Below are 25,898 nucleotides of genomic sequence, written 5' to 3'. Positions count from 1 at the left end.
ATAACAGATTCAATGCTAATTTGGAGTAACTCAATTGAAGAAGGGTCATTAAAGACGTTTTGCATGTTCCAAAGGTGACTCAAGATCTATTGTTAGATGGTAAGTAATGATCATGATGTCTTATTCAATAAAAGGCGAGTCTTTCACTGGTGAAGATAATACTCAAACATGAATTGGTTGCCAGAGGAAAGTTGAAATTCAAGCTTTATATATGATCAACCTTTATACATGATCAAATTCAATGTGAAAGATGAAATTATACACATCATCAGAGATAAGAAGAGTCTAGTTGATGCCTGAAATGCAATTGCCAATTGATTTTCTACCAAAAAGAAATTGAACACTACAAAAAGAAGCATGACATATTCAATGCTAATTTGGAGAAACTCAAGTTGAAGAAAGGTCATCAAAGATGTTTTGCATGTTCCAAAGTTGACTCGAAATTTATTGTTGGATGGTAAATAATGATTATTCAATAAAAGGCGAGCCTTTCATTGGTGAAGATAATACTTAACAAGAATTGGTTGCCAGAGGAAAGTTGAAATACTATTTTTATTGACCATTGATTTGCCTTTACAACAAACAAAAATTGTAACCCAAATCAAGTGTGATCATTTGCATGGGAAAAAGCACAAGAAATCTTTTCCACAATTAGAATCATAAACTACAAAACCAATTGCTTGACAAAAGTTGATGTTACATCACTTTAATTAATGATTACTTAATGAATACCTAGATTTATTTTTTCGAAGAAAATCACAAAACCTTTTGAGTATTTCCAAGCTTTCTCCACAATACCCTTTGAGTATTTCCAATCTTTCAAAGCTCTTGTGGAGAAAGAAGCTCACAAACATATCAAAACGTTGAGATGTGATAATGGTGGTGAGTATAAATCTCACTTGTACAACATATATCATGGCATTAGGATGCAAATACAATTCATAACATAGTAACATTACGAAACACAAAAATAGAGTTTGTAGAAGCTATTCAATGCATGATGATGGATGAGAAGAATCTTGCCAATTGGGCAAAAGCTTGAAACAATACCATACGTCAATTGCCATACTTCCATATATGACACTAGAAGAGATCTCTTGTAGAAGATGCCTTGCATTTCTTCAATTCATGAATAGAATTCCAAATGCCATACTTCAAAGCATGACAATAAAATTTGGCTACTTCTTTGCATCCAAGCCCTATAATACACCAATAATACACTGAGCATTTGCAACCAAGTACTTATAATACCCTATCTGCATTTTGAAAAATGAAGGTAATCATAGCAGGGAATAAACATACTGAGCACAAATTTGATGATCTTTATCCTCTTCCACATTACAATGCATCTATACAAGATATCAAGAAGCTTCCCCAGTGTAGAATCTTACAAGAATTCACAAGTTTTCTGACACCTTAGATTCAACCTTAAAGGCCAATTACACAAATATTGGGGAAATCTGAGATTCGTACTTTGTTTCACTGAAAGGAAGAAGCATGCCTTGCATCATAAGGATGTCATATGGCGCAAAACAAATTGTTCAATTAATGGATTAACCAAATGGGGTGCTTCATCCTGCAAGAAATAAATGACCAAGAAATCAAATAAAAACATGTCTACAGAGTAACTTCAACACACTGAGAACTTAATTAATGGATTAACCAAATGGGGTGCTTCATCCTGCAAGAAATAAATGACCAAGAAATCAAATAAAAACATGTCTACAGAGTAACTTCAACACACTGAGAACTTCTACCTAAAATATCATGCCCCAACTTAATAATATGATGTGCATATCCACGATACCTGAGGACAGTGCCCAACATTTGGCAAGACAAGAAACTCTTCAACGCTCTTGTAAGCTCCATACAATCTACCTAACTCCACAGGTTCCCAGGGATCTTTTTCACCCCAGCCTATCAGAACAGGACACTGCAAGTTCAAGAGGCGGACAGCAAGATTCACGTAAAGATTATGGACTGGTTTTCCCAAAGATTCACGCAATTTGAAATGCCATAGTAAAATTTACTTTCGTCATTTGGAAAAACCAATGGGTCGAATTGAATACCCTTGTTTTCCTTTGACCGTTGTTAAAAAGGTTAAAAAATAAAAGAATGAAATAGGGCAATAAGGAGGAGTTACATGCCTTGACATCAGGAAGCATCTCTTCCGGCAATGGACCACCTGAATAGCAGATGAAATCCAAGAAGACGTCAACCGCCCCCGGTTCTAAACCAGGCGATAAGATTTTTTCCACCAGCTCGTCTGTAACAGCACTGTCATGGTGATAGCACTGCAGGATTGAATGCGTCATAAAAACACGTAGCACTACAACCCAAAACAAGCGTTGGAAAAAACATTTAAAATATATTTGAGCTTCTTTGGGCTCATTATCGCATTGCGAACCATTAAACATGAGACTTTTCTTAGAAAGTAAACAAAAGTTCAGAAGCGGCATAGGCAATACCTCACAAAGGATTCTTTTTACAGACTGCGGTGTTGCAACGGCATTAAAAAACTGCTTCCCCAAATCAGTATTTCTGTGACAAAGACCACGATATTTAGTTAATGGCAACGTACACAATATCTTCCCAAACTCTAGATTCATTTTGGAGGCATGGATAATCCTGTACGCATCCACAGCTGTAAAATTCAACTTAGTCCTTCACAATTAAGCACTTTAAAGTCAAAAGCTCCATATATACCTCCTTTAGAAATAAAAAAGAAAATTAGCATCTGTACAATATTTATACCACCTGACCTCATTAAGTCCATAGAATGAGCGCATCTCCTCTTCGTCAGTGTTGCATATCAGAAAAGAGAGTGCAAAGCATTTTTCCAGCACGCTGTCCAGACTCATTTGGAGAAAGATTCGCAGATTATTATTCAGTGGCTAGTATATGCTCCTTTCGGATCACACTTGGAGGAGCCCTCTAGGGTTCTATTGCTGGCAAAACAATCCTATATGAAGCTGAAGGCAGTTGATTGAAACTTCTATATCCCTGGGTGATTATGTCCTCATTAACTCCTTTGCCATCTACTGAGTTCAATTCTCCTCACTCCTATCTCTTTATTAGGAGCAGGATCCTATCACATATTTAGATAACACCCTTTGTAGTAAGAAGGGCGTTGAGTGTTGAAGCATATGGTTTGCAACCCATATGTAGCTCAAAGAGATACCTACATACAAAGTGGGTTAATTGGGAGGAAGCCATATAGTGGCTTGAGAAGGGAGGAGGCCCATATCCTTGGTCCATTTTTGGGGATTGAGCTCTCCTGTGGTGGCTTGGCGGTGGGATTGGACCCAACACATGCCCCACCAACAAACATCATTTGTTGACTTGTGCCATTTCATCATGGTATCAAGCAAGTTCTGAATTCCACACAGAAGACAAGTAGAGTGATCCTGGCCAGTGAGGGCAGGAAAGAGATGCCACACACAGCACCTACAGATCAAGGCGCAGACACCTGGCAGCTACAATAGGAGGCACCTCGCAGAAGACACTACAACAAAAAGGAGCAGGCATGATGGCCAAGCATGAAGAGGAGGAGCTGACTGCAACAACAGAGCAGTAGTCAAGCTATTGCAAGGTGAAAAGGCAGGCTGGATGCACAAATCACCAGCGGTTGCCAAAGCTTGGAGGTACAAAAGTAGCGCTAAGGGTCGCACATGATGCCAATTACATGATTGAAGCAACTACTAAACCTCATGCTAAGGTAAGAGCTAGGAACGGCATTCGTTACAAGGGAGGAGCCGAGGCAACATGAAAAGTAGGGGCACATTCAGCTATAAGGGAGTTAATAAACCATCCAACTCCAAAATGTGTGGTTCTAGGAACACAAATTACAATTGGTCAGTCACCTGAAAGGAAGTGCAGGGGAGAATTCAGCAAATTGATGCAGCCAACATGGATTGTTTTGACACAGAAGATAGGCCAATGCAAGGCAGGCTATCTAGATCTTCACATGACATTTTGTTGGGAGTTCCCTGAATCCAGCCTATCATGATCTTAGGCTATGTGGAGCATGAATCGGATTCACAATGATACCTAGACCCATACCCGCTGCTTCTCTCTCTATGATCGTGGAGGATTTGGCTATTTAGAGGAGTCCCCAAGCTTTTACAGTCAGACCCCGGAGAGTGGGATTGATGCAGGGCATCGGGAGAAGAGCATTCCCTTCTTCCATCACACAATCAATAATGTCAGGAGATTGCAGCTCACTTGAAAAGACTGAAGGCCTTCCAAAGCTCCTCATTGGGAGAATTTCCAGATTTCTACTGTTTTGCAGAAAGTTTTTTAGAGGAGAAACTCCAGAGGGAGTAGTTGGTACCATCCAACTTGTCTTCCTATGAAAGACCACCGAACTGGAAATCATTCTGATTTTGCTGGGCCATGTTTGAGAAAGAAAATACAGCAAATGCAAATCTGAATTCCCTTGCTGGGAATGGAGTGCACAAATCCCAAAAAACACAGCCAAACGCTGGCTAAAAATGCAACTCGAATCTCTGTAATGTCTCTGTCAGAAATCTGCCAGAGCATCCAATCTCTCCCAAAACCTACCAAAAGCACTTCAAAGCACTCACAGAAAGGCAGTATGAACTGAAATCTCCAAAATTGCTCTCCCAACACAAAAGCCCCAATTTGTGGCTTGAAATTGCAACTAGAAAGGGGCAAATTTACTAAAAGCCCCAAATCTGCAATTTCTGAACAAAAGCCCCAAATTTTACTGCAAAATTACAGTGTAATTGCAAAAGCCCCAAATTTCTTCAACATTTGCAGATTTACTGCAATGTTTGCCCAAAAAATCCAACTGTGCTCCCACAAAACTGAGCCAAACAATGGCTATATGCAAAGAATGCGCCTGCCAAAGAACCTTGCAAGTAGAACCCTGCTCAAAAGTCCTGCAAAACTGTAAATTTCCAAGCCCACCTGCAAACAGTACGGCAGTTTGTACGGAGCTGTGCAACTCAGCCTGTACTATCAGAATCCGTACGGCTGTACGGATATGTACGGCAAGCTGGCACAGATGTACGACGAACGTACGGACTAGCTGCAGATGTATGACCTGACAGATTGCACGAACTACGAGGCACCACACGTGCGGGTAGTACTGACGAAGGTTGGCGATGATGTACCGAATCTGGTGCAAGAGCCATACGATCTGTACGGCAAAGATAGCGATGGAGCTATACGGAAGGTAGTCCAGGTACAGTACGGGTTGCAGGCTGTATGGCAACGAGCTGTACGGCCATACGATGAAGCAGGCGGTGCTGTTCGGAATCAGTGCAGGAGCTGTACGATGACGATGACGAATGGCATGGCGTCGCAGGTGTAGTACGGACTGTACGGAATCAGTCCGTACAGATCTGTACGGACGATACGGCAAGCTGTATGGGCTGCTTCGAGATTGCGCTCGAGGCAAGAGCTCAATGAGGCTCTGATACCAAATGTGAGATCGGGAGAGAGAGCAAAGGTGAGAACTGAAAGCTTAGTTGCAAATAGATGAGTGTAAGAGTGATACAACTGAAGGAGTGAGATAAGGTTTTGTCCTAGTGACAAAACCTTAGTAGTCACTAACCATAGTTAGTGGACTAACTGCGGTTAGGGGGGAAAACCTCTTAAAGAGGGAAAAGTGCCCCCAACTAGCTTATTAAATTACATTGGTCACTGCTGAATTATATCTATAATTCTAACAATAAATCCTAGATGATTTGGAAGGACTACCTATCTCCTAGTAGTCGCTACCTAATGGCGGTCAATGATGAGCTAAAGGGCTGTAGAAAGGGCATATTGGACCCAATTTTTGCTTTTAAATGGTGGTTCCTTTAAATATAAAAAACGTACTCAAAGAGATCGTCCTCCAAGTACAAGAAGGTCAAATATCTGAACTTTGGGAGGTGAGAATGTCTATACCAAGTCCCTAATGAAAAAGACGATCGGTATATGGTTAGATGTGGTGGTACTTACTAGGATGAAAGTACAAGCTCCTCTACGCAAAGCCCAATCATAGATTTGAAAACGATCAATCCTAGCATGATGGTCCTCCTATGTCTCTTGTTAGACTAGGAGTATTGAACACTAGCATCACGAATTAGAAACTCCTCATTGAGACCAACTATCTCTGCTTCCTAGTAGTTAAAACAAATTCTTCCCATGCAACTCTCTCAAAAGGAAGGATTCCTTCTTTCTTTCCTCCCCTCTCATCAACATGTTGTTCTACCATAACAAAGTCCCTTGTACTATCCATGAAAATCAACCTATAGCAGCCAACTACAAATCTCCGTCCAAAATAAAACACGATCCCTTCTAAAATTGGGTGCATATCCCAATCTAAGAGCCCCTAAGAAGTAGTATAATTCATTGAGACCTGGCTAGTATAAAAATAGCATGTGCAATAATAGTGGGAAGAATCAAAGATGAAGTAGAAATGCATACCTCCCCAGATGAACCAAGAGCATTAGAACAAAGGGTATGTCTAGATAGATGCTGCCTTGGCGCATTGCCTATCAATGAGTTTGTGTCCTTGAAGGACAAGCATATCAATTGGTTCGCGGCTTCTTGCCTTCTTCAATGGAAAGATGGTTATGAGCAAGGATACATGTGGCAATATCGAGCGCATGAAAAAGCCCTACCAAGAAGTTTGATGTCTCTAGAGTGGGGCATGTTATTCAATGGAAGCACTATGAGGTATCCATCTTGAACCTCGCTCTTGGATACTCTACCTACCAAGCTATGTCCATGCTCCAAGGTGATGTCTTCCCAAAGACATAGAAGATACCTACAGGCCAAGCCTTGTGCAGATGCACCCACCTTTCAACGACCAGGTTCTTGCCCTAGAACCCAGATTCCCACACTCCCATATGGAGCGCAAGGTGTAAATAGAATCTTGCTAGATGGCAACCAGGGTGGTTGTTGGGGGAACCTAATGGTCTCCCATCACACAACTGCAATGGGAAACCCAAATGTTCCAAGGAGTGATGCTAGACATTATCTGACATGTCTTCAATGGCTCTTGAGAATCCGGCCTTGCAAACAGAAACAAACAGCCATAGAACGGTGAGAAACTAGTAGGCTGCTCTCCACCCAACCATGACATCTATGAGAAAGGATCTCAAATCAAGAGATGTCCCCTCCGAGCCGCAAGCTAAACTACTGGAACATCATCCATCTAGTCACAAACAGCATGGTGTCCCATACCACCAGGTGGTGCCCTCTGGGGCCTCAAACCCAGATGAACCTAGGGCAACGCTAGATAGCATGTGTGTGTCCACACACAATCCAAAATCACACCCGCAAGAGAGACCTGCCTAGCTCCCACTCACGATACTGACAACTGAGGCCCTGAACCCCTAATATAGGCTCAAGCCCAAAGCAACGCTAAAACTAGCAGAAACCCTAATCTGTCAATGCCCTTGCAACTCAGCTCAAGAATCACCTGCATCTAGCCCTAAGTCTCCCCAGGCTTCCTAAGCTAGTCTCGTGTGACTGGCACATGTCAGATATGATCCATGCACATGACATGCTCCCTCAAAAGAAAGTCTGAAAACTCTCTTTGAAGGTTAGTCAATGTCTCCCACGTAGCATCCTCCTTGACATGATCCTTCCAATTGATTTTTTGTATTTAGTCAAAGTTCTATTTCTAATTTGTTGTTCACGAAAACCAAGGATTCTTTCAAGTTCATGTGGTACGAAGGTTAAATCTTCAATCTCAATAATCTCTTGAGGAGTAACAAGCTGATCATGAGCACCCAATACTTCTTTTAGTCTATTGACATGAAAAACAGGGTGTACTTTCACATGAGGAGGAGATTACAGTTCATATGCAACTAGGCCAATCCGTCGCTTAATTCTAAATGGACCACAATATCTAGGGGATAATTTCGGAACCTTTCCAATATTGAGGGTCTTGCATTCCTTTGGAATGTGCAAATATACAAACATTCCCACTGAAAATTCTCTAGGAGAACGATGTCTATTAGAATAAAATCTGTCCCGATCTTGGGCAGTTCTAATAGACTCTTTTGCAAACTGTAACATCTCCTCCATGTCTTGCAAGAATGTCTTTACAGCATCATTCTTAATCCCTTGGGAACCAACCATGACTGGAGACCTAGGTTGAAAGCCGTACATGAGCATAAAAGGACTGAAACCAGTACTAGAATGCTTAGCATTGTTATAAGCAAATTCAATCACATGGGTAAGTATTCTTCCCATGAAGACGGTCTCTTGGAAACATACGCAAGAAGCATATCTTCCAGTAGTTGATTTACTTATTGTATGACCATCGGATTGGGCATGGTCGGAGGAACTCATACTCAAAGTAGTCTCCAACTTTTTTTTTCCATGAAAAAGACTTCTATTAAAGAACAAAAACCCGCGAGAGCAAGCTCAAGGCGGAATACATCATGAAATCATGAGGATAAATAAAAAATCCCTCAGAGTGAGGTGGAAAGAAGCCAAGGCTGAGGCTGAAAGTGCCATCTCAACCCTGTAGTAGATTCAAAGAAGAAAGGAGAATCCTTCCATTCCCTGAAGAAAGAAGCCCTCCTAGCTGAGGCTGCACGGGAGTCCCCCTGCATACCCGTCCATACGGCCATCAGAGAGTTAGAATATGGAAAAAAGAACTAGAACTAGAAACTGGAAATGGAAATGAGATGACAAGACTGAAAGATAAGAAATACCTTGAGAAGAGTGTAGACAAGACACAAGCTAGACAGATTGATTAGAATGATGTGACCCATTGAATATATGGGCCAAAGTACAAGACATAAAGCAAGAGTGCTTATGGGATAATTGTAGAAGTGCCACATGGCACACACTCAAGACATAAAGACTAGACTTAGACTTAGACTTAGACTTAGACAAATGTAGACTAGGAAATAGTACACTTAGTGTGCACTTATCTCCAACACCCTCCTTAAGTGAACACTAGGAGTAAGACAAAAAGACAAGACTAGAAGACAGACATAAAGACTGATAGACTGAGAGACAAGATAGAAAACATGACAGACAAAAGATCCTGAGACACCCCTCCTCAAGTGATATCCTCATATGGGTCCACAAGGGTAGGGACAAGATGGATCTAAAACATAGTCAGATTGATAGACAAAAAGACAGACAGACAAGACTAGATAGACAGAAGACTGACTGTAGACAAATAGAAAGACCAAGACACTAGAACCCCTTGACCTACATCATCGGTGGTCAAGGTGGTAGACAGCATGAAAGCATAGACAGATATGAGAGATGGGAAGGTCTTACCATACTTGGCAGTGTCTAATCCCGTACAAGAGAGAGAACAATTAAGAATAGAACTGAGATATTGCAGCATAAGAAGATAATCCATTTTGTTTTTGCCTCAAGTCTTCCACCTTTTCAGGGGTAACCCGAGAGAGAGACAAAGAGAGCAGAGATGCAGAATTTTGGGGTAGATCTTCGTGGGCAGCTGCTGGAGAAGTGAGCCTGTGCAGGTACGGAGAAGTCGTCAGTCTGTACAGGTACGGATCCCGTACGGACGACAACGCAGAGTACGGATGTACGGCGCGGAGTACGGGGCGACGTACGACGACGACATACGGACGGAGTACGACGTACGGCGGCGTACGGAAGAGTACGGAGAGCAGAGGTGGATGTTAGACTGCGCAGATCTGTCGGTGACAGCAGGTTCTGCGCAGATCTGGCGCTCAGATCTGGCAGAAATGATGTGCAGATCTGGAGCGCAGATCTGGCGCAGATCTGGAGCGCAATGCGGGGCAGAAAGAGGGGAGATCTCGAAGAAGAGGCGGCCAGCAGAAGGAGCGTAGAAGAGGGCGATGCAGACAGAGATGGTGGGCAGAGGTAGAGGTGCAGGCAGCTCGAGCTCCAACGCAATGCCGTAGGGAGAGAGGTGCCGCCAGAGGCTGAAAGAAGATGCGTAGATGAAGCTAGGGTTGCAGCAGAGTGAGAGGAGAGGAGAGGGATCTTCATGGCTCTGATACCAAGTTAGAATATGGAAAAAAGAACTAGAACTAGAAACTGGAAATGGAAATGAGATGACAAGACTGAAAGATAAGAAATACCTTGAGAAGAGTGTAGACAAGACACAAGCTAGACAGATTGATTAGAATGATGTGACCCATTGAATATATGGGCCAAAGTACAAGACATAAAGCAAGAGTGCTTATGGGATAATTGTAGAAGTGCCACATGGCACACACTCAAGACATAAAGACTAGACTTAGACTTAGACTTAGACTTAGACAAATGTAGACTAGGAAATAGTACACTTAGTGTGCACTTATCTCCAACACAGAGTGTGTACAATGTCTGTCCAGATACTAGCCAATGTGTGCGAGGGATGAACCTGAGTACCCTCCATAGCCTCTGTGCATCTGGCTCTCCAGATATGCCAGGCTGCTATGCTCGCTAGAATCTCCCAAGAAGTATCCACAGAGGCATGTACAGCTGTAAAAGGACGGTGTGGTACCACATCCAACGAACATAACTCAACCCGATGACGTCGAACCGAAATGGCCCGAGAGGAGTCAACTCCCTCATAGAAAACCTGAGGTCCTGTAAGAGAAAGCCAAGCCACCGAGCCCCAAGTCATAAAAAGTGGGGAATGGGCAAAGTGACTGAAGATCCTGGCTATCCCCATCCAAATCAATCTCGCCTGTCTGCAATCCCATAAGCAATGCTGAATAGACTCCGAAGCAGAAAGGCAACGAGGGCAAGTAGGGTCGGCTCCGAATCTGGACCTCCAAAGGTTCACTGCAATCCCTCCATGGATAGAAAGCCAAAAGAAGATAGTGATCTTTCTATTCCTGTGGGATTTCCAGAGCCTCCTCCAGAAGTACCTCTGCTGATCCGCAGTAATACCAAAAGTCTCCCAATGAGAAACTCTGGAGGGTCTCCAACCTCTACTACTGAGCTGAAATCTCCTGGCATTACTGACCGTGTAACGAAAGAAGGGGATGCTCTTCTCTCGATGCCCCGCGTCAATCCACTCCCACTCTCCGGGGTCCCACTGTAAATACCTGATGGGAACTCCTCCATAGAGCCAGAGCCTCCAAGACCCGGTGGAGAGTAGCTGGGGGTCAGGGTCTAAGAACCACTCTGAATCTGATCCCTGCATCAAAAGACCTACAACCCTGATAGGCTAAAAAGCTGACTCAAGCAAGATGTCCTCTGTGGACCTGAGCAATCTGCCACCATCCTGGACACTAAAAACCAAAGCATCCTCCTGTGCATCTCGGAAAGCTAAGACCTGAAGCGGAACCCCGCCTCTCGAGAAAGTACCTGCCCAAGTGGAGGAAGTGAGTGGCATATCATCTGTGTCTATCCAAGCCTCTGGAAGGGCTGCCTCAATCTGCAAGATCCTCCCTGCACTCCCTCTGAGATGTCCTTTCAACCTTGATTTGGTTTCCTCTGGAAGCCTACGGAAAGCTTTCCAAGATCCTAAAGAAGAAGCAGGTCCCCTCTCCCACCTGGCCCACTGCATGTAGAGTGAGGCACCCAGTGGCCTGCCAAGATCATCTAAAATACAGTCGTTCCACATGATGGGCTGCCTATCAATATCTTCCCGGGAGGAAGGAGGAATCCTCCGAAGAGAGCTTCTGAAACTGGCCCAAGCTTTCAGAATGGCAACCATGAGAGGGGACGAAGGTGACCTGAGGTGTGCTGTGGTGAAGATCCATCTAACACTGCTCATCCAGTCTCCTCCTGAGGAAGGTGTGCACCTCTGTATGCTGCTGATAAGAAAGTCCTTCCATGGTTCCTGTCCTGGCATAAGTCCTCGCACCACCATCTTGCAAAGTAAAGCTCTGCACTGTAAATCTGGATCAATAATATTGAGACTCCCATCCTGTGTAGGGAGGATGAGGGTCTCCCAAGCCACCCTAGCTAAGGCATCTGCTGTGCCATCAAGCCCACTCCAGAGAAAGTTCCTGATCGGTCTTCTGAGCTGAATGATGCAGTCCCTAGAACGGCACCAACATGAACATATAAACCAGGCTGTGGCCAAGAGGACCTGGTTAACCACCACAACTCTAGAGGCAAGATCCAGCTTGGCTGAGCTCCAAAAGAGAAGCTTTCTTCTAATGCTCTCCAACACGGGAGCAAACTGCTGCGTGGTAGAAATACCCAAGCCGACCTGGCAGCCCAAATACCTGATAGGCACACCCCTCTGAACCCAAGTGAACCCTATGTCAAGCCCCCAAACTGGAGTGTCCTCATCACTGATCCAAAAGCCATTGGATTTATGCCAATTTATCTGCGCCCCTGCCGCCAAGCAAAATAAATCCAATGCTGTCCTGAAAGAAGTGAGCGTCTGTGGAGAGGCATCCAAATAAATCGCTGTGTCATCAGCCAACTCACTGTCAAGTAGCTCCTCTTCTCTTCTGATGGGAAGTCTCAGCCCAAAGATGTCAGCTTGAGATCTAACATAGATACTCATAGCTTCGGCCACGAACCAAAAAAGGAAAGGAGCAAGGGGGCATCCCTGACGGACTGATCTCGAAATCTGAAACCTCTCACCCCTTACCCCACCAATAAGTACCTGGCTATGGGCTGATCTGTACAAAGAGGAAACACCTCTGATCCAAACATCAGTGAATCCAAAGCGAAGAAGGGTGCCCTCCAAAAAACTCCAATCTACTCTGTCATAAGCTTTTTCAAAATCCAATAGTAGAATGGCAAGATTCTGGCCACTCTGCATGGCCCACTCTGAACCTTCCCAGAAAGAAAAAATGTTATCAAAAATACTTTTGCCATGCACAAAACCCGTCTAAGTGTCATGAATAAGATCAGGGAGAAGTGGCTGCAATCGGAGGCTGATAGCCTTGGCCAGAATCTTGTAACAAGTCCCTAGAAGTGTGATAGGCCTCCACTGGGACAATAAATTTCTGCTACCTCCTTTTGGGATAAGGTGGATGAGACCCTCTGTAAGCGACCCAGGCATCTCGCCAGAGTCCCAAATGGCCTGCATGGCTGAAGTAATATAGTCTCCAATCATATCCCAAAATGCAATGAAAAAAGACGGGGTGAGGCCATCTAAACCTGGGCACTTGCCCTTGTGAAGGGCTGAAAGTGCAGTCCTGAACTCTGTGTTGGTGAAAGGTGCATCGAGTAGAACATGCATATCCGGATTCACCAACACAGGGATACTCTGCCAAATAGCCTGTCTAGCATCCTCTCTATCGTGTGTCTCAGGATCAGCAGTAAGGAGGGTGGCATAGAAATCTGAAGCTATGCGTAAGACGTCATCAGGCTCTGTCTGTAAAACCCCATGTGAGTCAATAAGCTGGGATACACTCTCTCTACTATGTCTAGGGCCAAGAGTAGAGAAAAAGTGTTTATTGACTCTACCACCCATCTGAATCCAGAAGGACTCCCGTGCATGAAAGGCATACTCTGCTCTCTGATCAAGCAATAACTGCAGATGAGCCCTTGCTGCAGCAAGGCGCTCCTGAATCCAAGCATCTGAAGGCCGTTTCTGCTCTTCAAACTTTTCAAACACTAATGTCCAAAAGTTGCTAGTTAACTTGGAGTCTCTATCACTAACTATGTCAAGTGGCAAACCATACAGTTTAAACAATTGGTCCACAAACTGGTGAGCCCATTTAGTAGCTGATATGATTGATCTTGTAGGTAAAAATCTAGCCATCTTTGTCAATCAATCAACGAGAACCCATATGGCATCATGACCAGTGTGCGTTCTTGCCAAACCGGTAATAAAATCTATGGAAATACTTTCCCATTTATTACCGGGTATCTCCAATGGCTACAATAAACCTACGCTCCTAAGCCTTTCAGCCTTAGTAGCTAGACAAACTCGGCAACCTATGACATATTGTTCAACAAATTGTCTTCTCTTAGGCCAATAGAAAGTGTGTTTCACAAGAGACAAAGTCCTCTATACCCCTAGATGCCTTGCACTACATGCATCATGACACTCCCTAAGAATCATAGATCTAAGATCCCCAAAGTCCGGTACACAAATCTTATCATTTCGGACCAGCAAGCCATTCCGAATCATCCACTAACCTCTTGCTGCTTGGACTGTGGCAGACACAATCCCTAAGTCTTGGTCAATCATGGAGCCCCATCCTGGACCTTCTGCCAATATAAACTGAAATGACTATCAGTCGCGCAGAGCCCTCTCAAGGATTGAAATAGATCAGAAGATATCTAGGTAAATGATAAAGCATTTACCATCTTAATACGAATCAAGGCATTAGCCACATTATTCAATGAACCCTTTCGATACCTAATCTCAAAATCAAAATCCTGCATCAACTCTGCCCATCTCGCTTTTCGGCCCCTCAAATCATTTCCATCACATACATGATTGATTGATGATCAATCAAAATGTGAAATTGAGAACCATAAATCTTTAGGGCATACACCACTACATGAAGTTCTTTTTCCATCGTCAGCCAACCACATTGAGTGTCATCAAAATTTTTACTCTCAAATGCAACCGGTCTTCCTTCTTGGAATAATGCTGTCCCGATCGCAAAATCACTAGCGTTGGTCTCTAAGATATAAGGTCTACTAGGATCGGGCAGTGCAAGAACAAGTAATTCCTTGATACAAAATTTCAAAGTATCAAAAGCCTGGTTCAAATCTTCATTCCAAGAGATAGGTTGGTTTGACCTACGTCCACGATCTTTCAACACGTTGGTTAAGGGAACCGTGATGTTAGAATAATCACATACTAATTTCCTTAAGAAGATAGCAAAGCCCAAGAAAGAACAAAGTTCTTGGCAGTTTGGGAAATCGGCCATTCTAACATCTTTTGATACGGTCCAGGTCAATGCTAATCCCTTCCCGTGAGATCTTGTGTCCTATATAAATGATTTCCTTCATAAAGAAGTCGCATTTACTTTTCTTTAGTAAATTCAAGACAAGCGTTAGATGAGATATATAATCCTCTACGGTCTTGCCGTAAACCAAGATATCATCAAGGAACACAACAACAAACTTGCCCAAGTAATCTCAAACAAGTCATTCATTCATCCGTTGGAATGTTGCTGGAGCATTTGTCAATCCAAAAGGTAAAACAAGGAATTCATAATGACCATATCTCATCCTAAAAGCTGTCCTCTCAACATGTTTCATAAAGATGTGGATCTGATGATAACCAGTTTGCAAATCAATCTTAAGAAATACTTCGCTCTTGCAAGTCTATTATCAGGTCATCAGATTTGTGCAGAGGGTACCGATTCTTAATTGTTACTTTATTTAGACGCTTATAGTCCACACACATTGGCCAAGTATTATCTTTCTTTTTTCGGAGCAAAACTGGTGCACCCCAAGGTGATTTATTGGGACGAATATATCCTTAGTTCATATATTCCTGGAGTTGTTTTGCTATCTCATCCTCCTCAGCCTGGCTCATCCTGTAAGGTGGAATACTTACAAGCGGAGCACCAGGGACGAAATCTATTCAATGATCTACTAACCTTTCAAGGGGTAATCTAGAAGGCAGCTGAGCGGGAAAAACATCGTCAAATTCAGCCAACAACTTCAGTAATTCACCTTGTTCAAACACAATTAATTCATTTTTGTCTTCGACGGAAGTAACAAATGAAGAAAATGGACTCAAGAAACAAGAGTAAGCATCATAAGAAGTTGTATTAATCATATGGCTCAACTGAACCACGTTTACAAGAGGGTCCTATGAGGGGGGTATCTTATCACACCATATACAAAATTGTGCACCATGATGCCCAAAAGAAAGAGTATGGTCCTTCCATCCGATCTAGATATCGTGGGTTTTAAACCACTCAATGCCAAGTAACAAGTCTACGTAATCTAAGTGCAAAATATAGCACTGCAAAATGGTTTCGTAGTCTTGAATCCGGAGAGGAAGGCTATCAATCTTTTGATCCCAACATTGTTTTCCCGCTGGAAGACAGACCTCATAAGTGTGATCACTCAGTGTCGTGTCCAACCCTAATTTTGGCACAAGTTTGTGATGAACAAAATTGTGAGAGCTTCTAGGATCAAAAAGAATGAACGCGTTGTTCTTTTACTTTGCCATAAGCATGGAACAGATCATCAGGACCAAAGAGCGTATGACTAAAAGTACAATTGCAGAAAATAGGACAAGTAAGAACATTAACAGAAATACCTGTAGCATTGGCAGTTTTAGATTTGGGACCTTGTCCCTGCTTCAATTTTGAGACTAAGGGTTGCTGGTTACCACTGAACTTGGGGCAATTGGCTTTTGTATGTCCCCGTTCCTCGCAATGGAAACACCGTCCTTCTTAGCTTCCTGCAAAGTTGTTCTTGACTTGGAGTTTGTAGGAATCTGGTAAACGAACCACAAAATATCCAAGCAAAGTGGTCCCTCGCCTGTAACCTGGAGGGGTGGGACCCGTGCATGCGAGCAAAGAGTGAAGTGGAACTCTCCTACTCGGTGTCTTTCCTGAGCTGCTGCTGCAACTCGTCTTTCAAAAACGTGACGGTTTTCGCGGCCGGTGGAAGTGGGCGAGGATTGACTGAGGGCTGAGCCATCATCAATTTGAATGAGAAGGCCGACTTGAACACGATAAAGACCTGTCAGCTCTACTAGTGCATGAGGAAGACGGGCGACGACGAATGGAGCAAGAAGAGGCTTCGAAGCTGGGTGAAGACGGAAGATCGGGCAAGAGGAGAGCGATAGGGGAGGGGGGGGGGTAGAGGCGGCGGGAAGAGGGGCGGGAGAGAGGCGGGGTGGGGGCGGGATAGAGGCAACGTAGAGTCGGGATGGGGGGCGGGGGTAGGGTACGGGAGGTGGGTGGGATGGGGGGGCAAGGAAGGGGAGGGATGGGGGGCCGGGAAGGGGAGGGATGGGGGTGGGTAGGGGCGATGGTAGGGGGTGGAAATGGGGCGGGGGTAGAGGGCGGGGTAGAGGCAAGGGTAGGGGGTGGGAGGAGGGCGGGGGGGGGGGGGGGGGGGGCTGGGCGAGGGATAGGGCAGGTAGGGGCGGGGTGGGAAGCGGGAAAGGGTTGGGGAGGGCAGCAAGGGAGGGAGGGAGAAGGGAGCGGGGAGGGAGGGGGTGGAGGGAGGGGAAGGGGGCTGTGAGGGAGGGAGAGGGAGGAGGGGAGAGGGAGGGGAGGAGGAGGGAGGCCTGCAAGGGAAGAGCGGGGAGGAGCAGGCTCAGAGTTGATTCTTGATTCTTGAAAAGAAAGAGCTAGGAATTATCGAGTGTGTTGTATCAACTCAAAGCTCCTTCTTCCCCCTACATAAAACCTCATAAAGCTTTAGACACATTTAATCGCTTTTCAAGATTTTCATGGCTTTTTTAGAAGCCATCAAAAGCTCTCATAGCTTTGCTCTCTTCAATAAAGATTTCTCCAAACTTCTAGATCACCTCATACCATGAGATCATATCCTAGCTTCAGAATAAGTTAGAAGAAGAACCATAAACAAGACGGAAAACTATCTGCCCTAAGTTATAATAGCGAGAAGGCACCACCACTCACAAGTTGAAGGCATCAACATTGCACCATGCTCTGAGTAAAAGTCTTCTCTGACTCCATCGAGACGACTCCTACTAAGTGCACTATCTGGAACTCACCACCTAATATAGAGCTATCAACTCACCCTCGAAAGAGACCCCTCCTAGCAACAGACCTGGTCTTCCCAAGACACAGCCTCTTCGGCCACGTCAGGAACGGTGGATGAACAAAAAGATAGAGCCTAGTCAGCCTTCACAGCCACCCTCATCTACATTTAAAGCAACTGAACAACACAATCACAACCTCGTCTCTACACACCTTTACATTCAGCACATACTCTGGCCATATTTCCTCTGGAAGCCAAACAACGTCTGCCCATTCCTCATCACTCACATATATTACTACAGTCCAATAATCACCATGGATAGCAGACAACAAAATTTCAACATCGAATCCTTAAAAAGACAGACCACAAATCCCTAGCCCAAACTCCAGTGATATGATCATTCCCTTTTTTATTGCAACAGTAAATAGCATTTATGGCCAGGACCCAGTGGAATCAGAAAAGCATGGGTAGCTTATAGATGGGACTATATTTCAGCAACCAGAGCATGGATCCTTGAACTGGGAACCGAGACAAACCCCCACAAAAACTGACTAATAATGATCCACACAACCTCAAAAAGAACCCAATGGACTACACAGCTCAAGACAAGTGGGCTTCAGAACTGAACTTCCCTCAACAATTCAGAAAGCATTCAGCTTCAAAATGCTTCCAACCCACAACCCACATGAAGACTATCTTCCTGACTCTTCGAGATATCAACCCTCAAGCTGGCCACAGTCAGAAATCTTATTATATCTTCCCCAAGCTCATCAACAAGCACTAGAAATGATGCAGCCCACCATCTGTGAAGATTCTATTAGTTGAGGTCTCTGCAGCAACACCCGGCACCTACCTGTGGCCAAAGCCTTCTCTACCTTCCAGCTTCAAAGATTTTGTATGCATCCAATGACTAACCAGCCACCCTCGTTCCTATGCCACCAAACACTTACAAGGAGTTCTTCATCTCACACACGGTCAATAAACAGTGCTTCCCATAATCTTTGGACTGCATGCAGCCCTCTATCTAAAACCTCCTGCTGCCCATAGTCCCGTCACCACAAGCAAGGCCTTATCCATGATCATCAACGAGCACTAGATTCACTACAGCCAGCTGCCTTCAAGCTGCTATCGGATTCATGTAAGTCTGTGGTGAGCTATGCTCCCATGATGTAGTTCGCCATCTCTGTAGTTCCCAACAGCTGAGGTCCCTACAGCTTGCATCCGGCACCTTCCTAGCCAATGGCTTCTCTGCCTTCCTCCTCGACACAACTGTATGCTCACTCAACATCTAGCCAGCCCGTGAGCTTGTTGCAGAATCTTCATCTCCCATATCTGCTTTCACGCATCGATAGCTACCTCATAGCTTCTCTCTTGCTCACAGAGCTCACCGCTTATCTATCACCCAAGGTCCTCTCCATCCACATAGTCGTCCATGTGTCCATCTCTGCTCATCATCGTCCACCCAGTGCACTCCCCAACTGCTCTCTTCCCACTGTCCTTCGTCGCCCGTCTCTCTTCACATGATGATCACAGCTTCAAGATGGCTACTCTCTTGCTCACAGAGCACCCGGCCTATCTACTCCAGGCCCGCACAATTGTGATCCCACAGCCAAGTACCCCAAGACTCCAGTGAGAGCAAACAGCCCGTACTCATCACTGCAATACCATATATACATAATAAGCCACGACTCTTTACAAGACCAATCTGCTGGTGAGCCGCCTCTTCACCTTGCTTGAGCTTCGATCACAGACAACAACAAGCCGTTTGTAACTTAGTCTGCTGCCCACGAGCTCCCACTGTCTAGCAGAGCAGCATCAAGCTTCTCCTAAGATCGCCCACGAACTATTGGAGTATCTAAGCTTCCCTTATCAACTCGGCCACCTTGTAGAACTGATGGTGCAACTCACGATCACGTGATGATAGCTGCCTTGCAGCTTCTCTCCTGTCACTACTGTCCCTTCGTCTGTCCACACACTGCTCTCCTTCCTATCATCTCCCCAGTCGCCCTGCATATAGTAATGTCGCCACCCCCAGAAAACTCCCCGCAAGGACCACGGCTCCCTTCGATAAGGATCCCCAAGCCGCGCCCTCATGGCTGCCATCCCATGTACCTACCAACTCATCCTCCAAAAGCTTGCTCTTCTTCTTCACGTAGCCACGTTGCATGCATGCGCTAGCCTTCTCCAAAAATCAGCCACATCATCACTTGCATTTTTACCACTCTTCCACCCTTCCTTCAAAATTTATACCAAGGCTATCAATACCCAAACCATAGACTTGGTGCACACAAATGCATGCCACCAACACTTAGTGCCTTGCTCCAAGTGACACACAGACCTTCCAGTCACCTCCTACTGACACACAGCAGCCACCTCGCAGGGTACATTAACACCCTTCTCAAAAAAAACATTTGTGCTACCCACAGTAATAATACTACCTCTCTCTACTTTCTCTCTCCTCAAATTTTACATTTTGGTGCTATCACACTGTAAAAAACTGCACTCACCGCACACTATAAAGCTCTCTGGTCACTCCAAGCACATCACATGTATAGCACACCGTATTTACATTTTTCGTCACACAACGGGTGGCCACTTCTTTCGGCCACCGGGTCCAAGACTGCGCCTTGGATAACCTTTGCTGAGGGACTTCTTTTTTTTTTTTCAAGAAAATTACTTCATTAAGTATGATTGAAAACTGCTACAGCAAGCTCAAATGCGGGAGTACATCATGCAATGCATGAAAAAACAGCTCAAAGTGAGCTAATAAAGAACCAAGGCGGAGGCTGAAAATGCCATCTCAACCCTGAAGGCAACTCAGAGAAGAAAGGAGATCCCCTCCAAACTCTGAAAAAAGTAACTCTCCTGGCAGTGGCTGCTTTGGAGGATCCTTGCATGCTCGCCCAAATGGCCATCAGAGTGTGTACTGTGTTAGTCCAAATATTGGCCATAGTTTGGGAAGGGTAAACCTGGATAACCTCCATCGCCTCTGTACACCTGGCTCTCCAAATATGCCAAGTTGCAATGCTAGCCAAAATCTCCCAAGACGTGTCTACTAAGGCATGAGCAGCTTTGAAAGAAGTGTGGGGAACATCCTAGAGGGAACAAGACTCCATTGAATGTCACCGTACAATGAAAGCTGGATCTGGATCATGTCCCTCGAAGAACACCTGTGGGCCAGTAAGAGATAACCAAGCCACTGAACCCCAGGTTATATAGAAAGGTGCTGTATAAAAGATGCTGAAAATCCTAGCAACACCTTTCCAGATCATCCTCGCTTGTCTGCACTCCCAAAGGCAATGATGTACTAACTCAACTGCCAAGTGACAACGAGGACAAGTAGGGTCAGCCCCGAACCTGGATCTCCACAAGTTCACTGCAATTCCTCCATGAATAGAAAGCCAAAAGAAAAGAGTGACCTTTCTATTCCTGAGGGATTTCCAGAGCTTATGCCAAAAGTTCTTCCGCACAGCTGCAGAGATCTGAAAACTATTCCAGTGTGGTGCTCTAGAGGGCCTCCAACCTCTACTGCTGAGATGAAATCTACGAGCATTTCTAAGTGTATATCGAAAGAAGGGAAAGCTCTTCTCTCGATGCCCCTCATCAATCCATTCCCACTCCCCAAGGTCCCACTGCAAGAACCTAATAGGGGAACCACCATACAGCCAAAGTTTCCAAGACCCCAGCGCAAGGAGAATAGGATCAGGGTCAAGATACCACTGTGAATCCTTGCCCCACTCCATGAATCCTACAATCCTGATAGGCTGAAATGCCACCTCCAAAATAATATCATCAGAAGATCTAATAAGTCTGCCTCCCGAGACTGAACATCAAAGACAAGGGTATCCTCATGTGCATCATGCAATGCAATGACCTGTAACGGAGTGCCCGGCCCTGGGAACGGTCCCCACCAAGTGGACTCTGTAAGCGGCATGTCATCTGTGTCAATCCACTCTGGCGGAATGGCTACTTGTATCTGCTATATCCTGAGTGCACTCCCTCTGAGGTGGCCAACTGGTAAAAATCTCTGATCCTCTGGAAGTCTCATAAAGGCTTGCCAAGCGCCTACAGTAGAGGTAGGTCCCCTCTCCCATATAGACCACTGCATATAATGTGACACTCCTAGTGGTCTGCCATGATGATCCAAAATCGAGTCATTCCACATGACTGGCTGCCTTTGAATCTCTTCACGAGAAGTGGGTGGAACTCTGCGAAGTGTGTTTCTGAAGCAGCACCAAGCTTTCAGAATAGCAGCCATGAGAGGGGAAGGTGGGGATTTGAGATGGGCTGAAGTAAAGATCCATCTGCTGCTGTCCAACCGATCTCCCCCATGAGAAGGGGTGCAAGACTGAATGCTGCGTGAGAAAAAATCCTTCCAGGGCTCCTGTCTAGGCATCAATCCACGTACTACAAACTTGCAGAGCAAGGCCATACTCTGCAAGCTCGGGTCAATAAACTCGCTTTGACTTCTCACATGCATGGGTCAGAGGGGTGTCAGCCCTCTACAGATCAGCCCACATCGAGGTTCTTATTGGTGGAGTCAGGGGGGACAGGTTTGAGATTACCAGATCAGTCCGTCAGGGTTGCCTCCTAGCCCCCTTTTTATTCCTTTTTGTGCCTGAGGCTATGAGCTATTACATTAAAGCTCAAGCTGGAATCGTAGGGCTCAGGTTTCCTCAACATCCATGATACGCAGACAGGCTTTGTCAGGGAACGTAGCATCCCGGATATTATTTTCACCTTCTAGGAGACCATAGATTGAGCCAGGATCTCAGGATGTAGGAAGGCCACCCCCAGGCTTGAGGATTTTATTCCTAATTGGCGCCTTCGGGACAGCCGACTTGTATGGTTTGTTTCTAAGCATTCATAGAAGGCTCTTTTCTTGTTTTAAAAAAGAATATAGGCTACGGTCAAATACTATAACTAGCATATGAACTCCATTCCCTTCTAGAACTCCATCTAGATACAACACTTTGGCTAGAATTAACCTTCCTAATTTGTTGACTCCACCTCCTCCAACCCATAGGTACGTCACTACCTAACCTAGGTTAGCTAGGGATGTAACAATACGGGGTGACAAATACAGGAGATTGAGGGAGCCATTCTAGAGGCATGAGGAGATGCCATGAGGAGATTCTAGAGGCTTGAGAAGATGCCACGTAGAAAAGGACACTTGACGCTCTAGACGGGAGAGTTGTCTCAAACTAAGGTTTCCTTTCAGAGTCTGGTACCTTGCCCTACCATTATAGCTTCAGAGAAAGAAAAAAAGAAAGAAATTTTATTAAAGTCTTTGGAAGACCAACGGATCTATGACGTGGTAGGTTGGTGCAAACAACAATTAGGGGCAGTAGGTCGGCCAGTCTGTGACAGTCAGGGTAAGCCTTAGCAGTGAAAATCAAATGACACCAAGCATCTCTTCACTTAGCCTCATTCCACCATCAACCAATACACTAGCACAAAAAACGCAACAACTAAATTAAAACTAGGAGTAGCAATGCCATGGACTAGTAGTATCATCTACCCCTTAAGCATTAACAATCTCAACAACTTTTTTTGTTCCAAGAAAATTACTTCATTAAGTATGAATGAAAACCACGAGAGCAAGCTCAAATGCGGGAGTACAGCATGCAATCATGAGGAAAAAAGCAGCTCAAAATGAGCTAATTAAAAACCAATGCGGAGGCTGAAAATGCCATCTTAACCCTGAGGGAGATCCTGGTACAAATGAACTATGAGGGTGGAACTACTAAATGAGCATCCACACCAATGCAGAATGCAAAAAATGCAAAATTGTAGAACGAAGTACTAAGTACAACATAGTCATGTCAAATGGTCGACTACATATCAATCTTATCATCATCGTCATCACCAACATCGTCAACATCATCAGGGCATCAGGATGGATGAGGCAATGGAGGCATGAACGCGGCAATAGATTGTTGTCGGCCGCTCACGGGTACGAGCCCTCACCATGTGTTCTACAAGTTCTAGTCGAGCCAACCTCCCATCTTTCAAAAGGACACTTTATAAAATCACCTCCTTGGTATGCTACAATGGTAGAGGATCGGGAGGTTGGACAAGCATTCCCATGGCTGGCCAAAGGGAGTATAGTTAGTGGTAGCTCTAGCTAGGGAAGGACCACCTTAGACAGGGGAGTTTATAGGGATGGTCCAAGTGCCCTTCCTTGCACACAATTCGCATTTGCAGACTTCTTCAGCTAGCGGCCTCTCTTCGATTCCCTTGCATGAAAGGTATTAGCTTGAGCAACAAGTACCCCACAAAGTTCTCATTAAGTTTTGGTCACGGATTTGGACAAATCATCACCATGGAGGATCTCTTGTTTTGGCAAGTGGTGCATGCCAGGACTCCCTATTGGTCCTTGGTCAGAGAATGAGGAGAAATGGCACATGTCACTGCTGCATGTCAGATTTCAAAAGAACCTCACATTGTGCATGGAGAAGCCCTTCGGTTTAGGGGGATCTAGCAATGCTGGCTCAAGATTGTTTCATGGGTGAGGCGCATACGATGAGTGCTCACTTGGGGGGATGGAAGGTAAACTTTCAAAGGGAGGCCTTACTTACAAAGTGATTGGGAAGTTCCTCGTATCCACCAAGATGCCACACCACCCTCCAGGGAGAACCCTTTTGAGTTTTGCAAGGACAGTGTTGGGACACTTGTACCACCATCACACGCTGGCACATATGGATGGTTCACAAAAGCCTTATGATGTAAGGGCAGCAGATTTGAGTAGCCGCCGCCCTCATGAACGTATGGATGGACATGATCTGTACCTTTTGCTTGAATTCGGAGCATAATACAGAAAGTTCCAGGAAGACCATCAAGCATTGTCAGAGTTTCTGCAAGCCTTGGTCTATAGGTCTTTCACGGATCAAGGAATCCGTCAGTTTTATAGTCCGTCATACTTCCTGTTGGCACTTGCTCCTGGGTTACCTAGACAGTGATCCAAAACCCGTAGAAGAGGGCTGCAAGGCATATAGTTCCTCTTTCTTATCATTGCCTCACAAATACAGTAGGTTCTTTTTCTAGATTAAAAACAAATAAAGGGGGAAGACACAAAGGTGCAGGTGATTACACATATAGGAGAAAGAACAGATGATGTAGATGGGGGAGAGGAGTGAAATGAAAGGTAGGAGCATGGAGCTCGGTCAACATCCAATCACAGAGTGGATCCACCTCATTATAGTGGAGTCATTTTCTTTGTATCTTGGTGTCAATTCACAAAGGGGATGTTGCCATCGTCGTCAACACCCTTGTTTTCTCCGGCGGTCGTTTCCAACTTCGTCAAATTATCTTTCTATTGTCTCATCTACAAGTTGAATGTTGTTACTCTCTTCATGTGAACACGCTGTGTAGGCATGTGACAGATGCTGGCAGTTATACCTATGTGAGACTCAACACACCCTTTAAAAAGTACGTGTCTCTCATGCAAAAGGCTATGGGACTTTAGTATTCATATATGTATATAGACCAACATGACAGATCTCTACACCTCCCTAGAGAGCCCAGAAGGCTAGTACTAAAAAAGAGAGTATCAAACTTGCAAGAGCTAATAACTTCAGATGATAGCAATCAAAGTCATCAGGATAATGTACTCTGCCAATCTCCTTTCCATCAGAAACTGAAATACAGAGTTACTTGAGTTGTAGACTATGAAGGTCTTGTCTTGTTAAGATGAGAAAGAACTTGTTCTCACCTCAGTACATTCTGAAATGCTTTCACAAGAGGGCGCAGGTACCACTGTTGTTTCTTAATATGTAGCATTCGTAGGGAAACATTAAAAAGAACCAAACCTCTGACAGCATTTGGATCATGTAGTGCAGCTTGAAGTCCAACAATGCCTGAACACACATCTTGAATTTATCAGATCCTAGCATGGAGTCTCTTCATGAACTGCCCTACAAATTGTAACAACACCAACATAGACAGGTTGCACTTTTCGAAATCGAATGTTTCAAAGGTTAGGGTTGAAACCAAGATCCCTATAAACATTCTGGATCTCACACATTCAGAAGCATTGGTAAGAACACCTGGATGATTTATATGCACACGGTAAGACGAAGAGATGCCTGGCATCACAAGTATTAGAGCTGCACGCTATTCCACTGATATACTCAAGCATTTTTTGGTCAGCGGTTGGAGACCTGAACTTGGATTAGATCATATGATGAGATAAGCAAAGGCCCTACATCAGTGTTGGTGGATACAACTACAGGATGCTTCAAAGACAAAGAGGAACAGGTAAAGGGCGTGGTATGATGCTGAATGTAAGTGCAAGAGGAAAGGGGAAGATGAGAGTGATAGCAGAAATCAACAGTGAGAGGAAAATGGAAGAAAGAGATAAC

At 44.6% G+C, this 25,898-nt stretch overlaps 1 protein-coding gene across 2 annotated transcripts in view; it reads right to left on the bottom strand.

Moving 5' to 3' along the window:
* Nucleotides 1–1,443: 1,443 nt before the first annotated feature.
* Nucleotides 1,444–25,898, bottom strand: part of LOC147896942 (uncharacterized) — a 133,050-nt gene continuing 108,595 nt past the window's right edge. For both annotated transcript variants that reach the window (XM_087381663.1, XM_087381664.1), the window contains exons 4-8: nt 25,250–25,394; nt 2,469–2,541; nt 2,148–2,294; nt 1,808–1,933; nt 1,444–1,576 (exon numbers count right to left, since the gene is read on the bottom strand). In XM_087381663.1, the coding sequence (XP_087237789.1) occupies nt 1,508–1,576; nt 1,808–1,933; nt 2,148–2,294; nt 2,469–2,541; nt 25,250–25,394 (560 nt within the window). In that variant the 3' untranslated portion in view covers nt 1,444–1,507. The remainder of the gene's footprint in view (nt 1,577–1,807; nt 1,934–2,147; nt 2,295–2,468; nt 2,542–25,249; nt 25,395–25,898) is intronic.

Source organism: Dipteris shenzhenensis, chromosome 11 (assembly GCF_047967505.1).
Source record: "Dipteris shenzhenensis isolate YYH24624 ecotype China chromosome 11, Dip_SZ_1.0, whole genome shotgun sequence".
NCBI lineage: Eukaryota > Viridiplantae > Streptophyta > Polypodiopsida > Gleicheniales > Dipteridaceae > Dipteris > Dipteris shenzhenensis.
The sequence above is the reverse complement of the archived record's forward strand: the minus strand, read 5'-3'. Positions and strand labels throughout refer to the sequence as shown.